The sequence below is a fragment of the Schistocerca gregaria genome, chromosome 2 (assembly GCF_023897955.1).
Source record: "Schistocerca gregaria isolate iqSchGreg1 chromosome 2, iqSchGreg1.2, whole genome shotgun sequence".
Lineage (NCBI taxonomy): Eukaryota > Metazoa > Arthropoda > Insecta > Orthoptera > Acrididae > Schistocerca > Schistocerca gregaria.
The window spans coordinates 451,666,928-451,672,971 of NC_064921.1; the positions used below are offsets into that span (position 1 = coordinate 451,666,928).

General features: G+C 45.9%; 1 protein-coding gene across 1 annotated transcript; it reads left to right on the plus strand.

Moving 5' to 3' along the window:
* The first annotated feature begins 5,000 nt into the window (after window positions 1-5,000).
* LOC126335834 (protamine-like protein) lies at window positions 5,001-5,844 on the plus strand. The gene is made up of 3 exons (XM_049999302.1): window positions 5,001-5,219; window positions 5,306-5,561; window positions 5,648-5,844. The coding sequence occupies exons 1-3, from the start codon at window positions 5,061-5,063 to the stop codon at window positions 5,842-5,844; spliced, it is 612 nt and encodes a 203-aa protein (XP_049855259.1). The 5' UTR covers window positions 5,001-5,060.
* Window positions 5,845-6,044: the final 200 nt, after the last annotated feature.

Consider the following 6,044-nt stretch of genomic DNA (forward strand, 5'->3'; position numbering starts at 1 on the left):
TTTGTCGTACGCCATGTGTATACATGCTGTTTCTAGTACTGAGGATCTCTCAAAAGGCGTCGGTATTAGTATGATTTGTTATAACTGAATGTAAGTTAATTTCAGATTGGTGTTTAAGAGGTTTTATAAGGTGTAAGTAAAAACTCACGCACAGAAGCGTAGTGGATACAAGATTTTTACTGCGAAGAGAGATATGGGTTGTCTGCAAATAGTTAATCAGTATAACAACGAAAGAAATGGAGACAGCAAATGTCGCGTTAATGGAGCAGGTTTTTCCGGTCATGTGTCTGTTCAATTTACAAATTAAAAAGTTTAATTTATGTGTTATCATTTCTTGATATGTGCGATAATTCTACGGCCCTAAAATATAATTCCAAATCTTCAAGCTTCAAGCACTCATAAGAAGGAATAGTTAAAGTGGATTTGCACCCGGTGGCCAACGAGCCGCATCTGGCCCTCGATTGGTTGTAGTCTCGCCCGCGGAAGAAATTTCCAGTGAATCTAAGATGCTCAAAAGAACAGACACCACATATACAGGACGAACATTAATAAAACCCACAAACTGCAGGGACGGATTCCTAACTGTTCAGCATGTATAATTAAGACAAAGATGGCCCCTGAACATTTCAGTTTAGATGCACACCATGTGGATACACACCACGCTCAAACGATTACGAGAATCGGCGAAATAGTAAGGATAATGGGCGAGGGGCACTACATCAACTACATCATGAGCATGTGGTAAGGTTGAGATTTATGTCTGACAGGAGGCGTGCTGGCGTAGTGCTTGCAGCTGGGTGGTTCCCTGAATCCGGATGATACAATGGTTAGCAGATCTCCTTACTAACACAGGAAACTCCCCATCGCGCCCCGCTCAGTTTTAGTGATAGCCCATTAATAACAGAACACAGATCAACCATGAAATGAGGAAGAAGTCGTACTGAACTGTGAAGAAAAAGCAAAAAAAAAAAAAAAGAAGAAACCTTGAACGATCCAAGAACATGATGTGTAATAAAGAGCAGTCTTAAATATTACCGGCATAGTGGGTAAGTGGTCATAGTGTCGGGTTGCAAGACAGGCGGACTGTGTTCAAATCTCCCTCGTGGCTTTTATTAATTTGTTTTTCACAACATTATGAACTGTCCGTCCAGTCATTGAAATGTATGTTCTCGTTCTGTAGTCTTGGCAGTTTTCACCTATACGCTGGTTATAAAATACAGGATGAGTTACCTAACATTACCGCTGGATATATTTCGTAAACCACATCAAATACTGACGAATCGATTCCACAGACAAAACGTGAGGAGAGGGGCTAGTGTAATTGCTTAATACAAACAGTAAAAAAAAAATACACGGAAGTATGTTTTTTAACACAAACCTACGTTATTTTTAATGGAACCCTGTTAGCTTTGTTAGCACATCTGATCATACAAACAAACACGTAATCAGTGCCGTTTGTTGCATTGTAAAATGTTAATTACATCCGGAGATATTGTAACCTAAAGTTGACGCTTGAGTACCACTCCTCCGCTGTTCGATCGTGTGTATCGGAGAGCACCGAATTACGTAGGGATCCAAAGGGAACGTTGATGGACCTTAGGCACAGAAGAGACTGGAACAGCAGATTACGTCCACATGCTAACACCTTTTTATTGGTCTTTTTCACTGACGCACATGTACACTACCATGAGGGGTGAGGTACACGTACACACGTGGTTTCCGTTTTCAATTACGGAGTGGAGTAGAGTGTGTCCCGACATGTCAGACCAATAGATGTTCAATGTGGTGGCCATAATTTTCTGCACACAATTGCAATCTCTGTCGTAATGAATGTCGTAAACCCCGCAGTGTATCTGCTGTAATGTCGCCGCAGGCTGCCACAATATATTGTTTCATATCCTCTGAGGTTGTAGGCACATCACGGCACACATTCTCGTTTAACGTACCCCACAGAAAGAAGTCCACAGGTGTAAGATCAGGAGAACAGGCTGGCCAATTTATGCGTCCTCGAAGTCCTATGAAACGCCCGTCGAATATCCTGTCAAGGGTCAGCCTAGTGTTAACTGCGGAATGTGCGGGTGCACCACCATGCTGATACAACATACGTTGACGCGTTTCCAGTGGGACATTTTCGAGCAACGTTGGCGGATCATTCTGTAGAAACGCGATGTATGTTGCAGCTGTTTGAGCGCCTGCAGTGAAGTGAGGACCAATGAGGTGGTCGCCAATGATTCCGCACCATACATTTACAGTCCACGGTCGCTGTCGCTCTACCTGTCTGAGCCAGCGAGGATTGCCCACGGACCAGTAATGCATGTTCCGTAGATTCACTGCCCCGTGGTTTGTGAAACCACATTGACAGAATTGCACTCGATGATTAAAGTCATCACCATGTAATTGCTGATGTAGCGACACATGAAACGGGTGAAAGCGGTGACGATGCTGTATGCGCATGACACTACTTTGACTCAGCCCACCGCCTCTCGCAATGTCCCGTGTACTCATGTGTGGGTTCATGGCAACAGCAGCTAACACACCAACTGCACCCGCTTCTCCTGTGACGGGCCTGTAACGGGCCCGTTTGAGTGCTACGACCATACCTGTTACATACAGTTGGCGGTAGATGTTTTGCAATGTGCGGCACGTTGGATGCTCTTTGTCCGGGTACCGTTCAGCATACACCCTGCAGGCTTCACCTGCATTTCGTCGACACTCGCCATAGATGAGTATCATCTCCGCCTTTTCAGAGATCGAATACACCATAGTCACAGTTCCTACAACATTACACTGTCACAGACGTCTGGTAACACGGTGTACTAAAGTTGGTCTGCGTGCGGAGACGAATGCAGAATAACAACAAAACCGAAACTGTTGTTAACAGGTGTCCGAACCGTGGGACGGTAAGCGTGCAGAGATGGATTGGCCAGGTTCCAGGAAGTGCAAACGTTGGTGAGCAGAGACCAGTTCCTGTGTTGTGGCTGCGGGCGTGATTTTTGGGCGTTGGGCAGTCCAGGATCGTAAACGACTCACTTGCTTATTGCGATGTACCGTGCGGCCCTGCTCGTGGAACGCCTTGCTCTGGATTTCATGTACTTGAAGCCAACTGCCTTTACAGGGAATGTAGATGTATTGATACCACTACCTAATACCGAGACCACGTATCACTGGTGAGCAATATTGTGGTTTCTGTAATGACAAGCTGCATTTTTTATGTGCTTGACAGCTTGGGAATCAAGTTTAGATTAAAGGCAATACCTGCAGTAGAGTATCAATTTGTTGTACTAGAGGAAACACTACAATTTAAATGGTGATTAATTCCGCACCTGTCCGTGTTCTAGAGCAAACTTTCATTAAAGGTGAATGCGACGCAAGAGATATGCATAACAACCTCTGCGTGTTTATTATTCTATAAATAAACATTTAACCCCAATCGAGGTCAATCGGTTGAACTAACATCAACTGCGTTTCTGCCAGGCTTTATTGCGCTTAATAGGAGCAGGTAAAACTTATTCTCTTGTAGGATTGTGGAAACCAAAGAGCTTTTAGTGTTGATAAAAGGAGTCTTTAAGTCTCATGTTGTGCAACTTGACTATACCTTATGTTCGTGAGAAATGATTACGTCATTCCTAAGTTGTTAAGCTTCTTTTGTGGAGTCATGATGGTGTCTTGTGCTGCGGGTTGATGAACATGTGTGTTATTAGGTATGGCAGTTGAGGTTGAGACCCACTCATAAGGTCGTTTTTCTCTTAATGTCATTTGGGTCAACCTAATGAATATAAATTTTACTGCATAGCTGGCCGTAGCTATTCTGGAATTTTAAAACAAAGAAATAACTTATGCAGATATTTTCTGTTAAGTTACCCTTTCTTAACCATTTGTTATACATTTTCACGAAAAGTGCTGTTGGAGCAGAAGGCCTCCTAAAAGCATACTGGAATTTATTCATCACATAGAATTTTTCAAGGTTTAATTTATGGACTGCTGTCAGCGCCCAAAAGTTTTCTTTAATATTTATATTTTGTTCATAGTGTTCTATGATTTTAGATTTTAGAGTTTTAGCGGTCGGCCGGAGTGGCCGAGCGGTTCTAGGTTCAGTCTGTAACCGCGTAACCGCTACGGTAGCAGGTTAGAATCATGCCTCGGGTGTGGATGTGTGTGATTTCCTTAGGTTAGTTAGGTTTAAGTAGTTCTACGTTCTAGGGGACAGATGACCTCAGAAGTTAAGTCCCATAGTACTCAGAGCCATTTGAACCATTTTTTAGAGATTTTGCAGTAGTTCAAAATAAAAGTTAATTAATAATGTGGCCCTAGTTGTATGTGAAATATAACAGTAAATTTTAGTATGTTGTCTTGAATGAGTAACAGCACTTTAGTCCTAGCCTGTGTGTCATGTTTAGTGATCCTGTTACGGCGGTTGAGTCGTTGGGTTGTTCTTGTTTCCGAAGGCGTCTATGTAAATGTTCGTATTCAAAATTTCGCTTTAAAAATGGTACAGTCAAGAATTTCGTATTTTAATTAACAGTGATATGTAAATTCATTCTTGTAGCCTAAGGCGGCGAACTAAATATTCTTGTTGAAAACTACTTCCTGTAAATGGTGTACAATCAAGGAACCTGGGTAAGCATGTCAAATGTTATGGTAGCGATCAAGTGCTTGAATGTCTTTTAAAAGGAGAATTTTTTACTTTGGCTTCAGTTTCAACATCCGATTTTCTTATGGAGACAATGGCCATTTAATTGAAAAGATTGCACGGTGACATTAAAACGCGTTCCGAATGCGTTCACAGTGTCTGAAACACTCTCCTATCCTACTTGGTGTCACACTACAAATCCAGGCGTGCCTAAGAAAACATACTGAAATAAGTCTTAACAGCCAGACAACAAAGCAGGTAAACAGAGCTCCTGCCGCCACACATGTTTCTGTGGATATGACGCAGTGCATTGTCGAGAGAATATAAATGAAAGACAGCGGCGCGTATCTAGGCAACAGTCCAGGCCAGCACCATCTAGAACAGGGAGGTTATCCCGTCAGCGGTGCTTTGAACGCACCTTTCGCCAACAATGCCTGCGCCAGAAGAAGGGAAAGAGACTGCGTCCGGCAGTCACCGGCGCTTTCCGACGCTCGTCATCGAGGCGGTCCGAGAGATGGGGGGTCTACACGGCTGCTCCGCCAAGCAGATTCTCGACCACCTCAAGAGTGAGGCCTCCGACAAGGATGAGGTAAGTTTCGGGCCAGCTGTGTTTCGATGGATGCGAGGTGTAGTGATGTACTGCAGAACTGTTGCTGAAAATTCATCTGTCGACAGGTGGATAAGACGCTCCTATTGTTGGCCTTGAAGAGAGGCATCAGGACTGGCACCCTGGTTTGCCGTGGCGGCCGCTACCGACTGACGGCAGACGAGCTAGCCTGCCGTAGGCGTCGCCGCAGTTGTCGTAGGCGTCGCCGCAGCTGCCGGAGGAGACGCCGCCGCAGCTGCCGGAGGAGACGCCGCCGCAGTTGCCGGAGGCGGCGACGCCGCAGCTGCCGCAGGCGACGCCGCCGCAGCTGCAGGCGCAGGAGGCGCAGGTAAGTTAGCGGATACTCGGTGGCGCCACGAGCTGGACGCAGTCTCTCGCCACTTTGTTTCAACGACTTCGGCATTTGTCAGGTCGTGTAGGCGCCGCCGCCGCCGCCGGCCCACCTGCTGCCCGCGCGCCCCCCCGCAGGAGGAAGCGCCGCTGCTCCGCTGACGACGACTGGTCAGAGGCGGCGTCTCTGGCCGGCAAGAAAGCGGACGGCGGCGAGGCGGGCGTCGGGGGCGCGCAGGACGCCGGCGGGCTCGTGCGCAAGGCGCAGGTGGACTAGCCGCGAATCGTGGGCCACGCAGTGCACCACCGACTTTACTGCCTGTTCAGATTTGTCCAGCTCAATAAAGCAGTCTGGTCGATAACTATTGTGCTTTATTTTAGTGACGTTCTTCTTACCTTCTAGACCGTATGTAATAAGATGTCGGATATGGAGAAATAACAGGTACAGGAGGCTATAAATTGTGTTGAATGCTAATG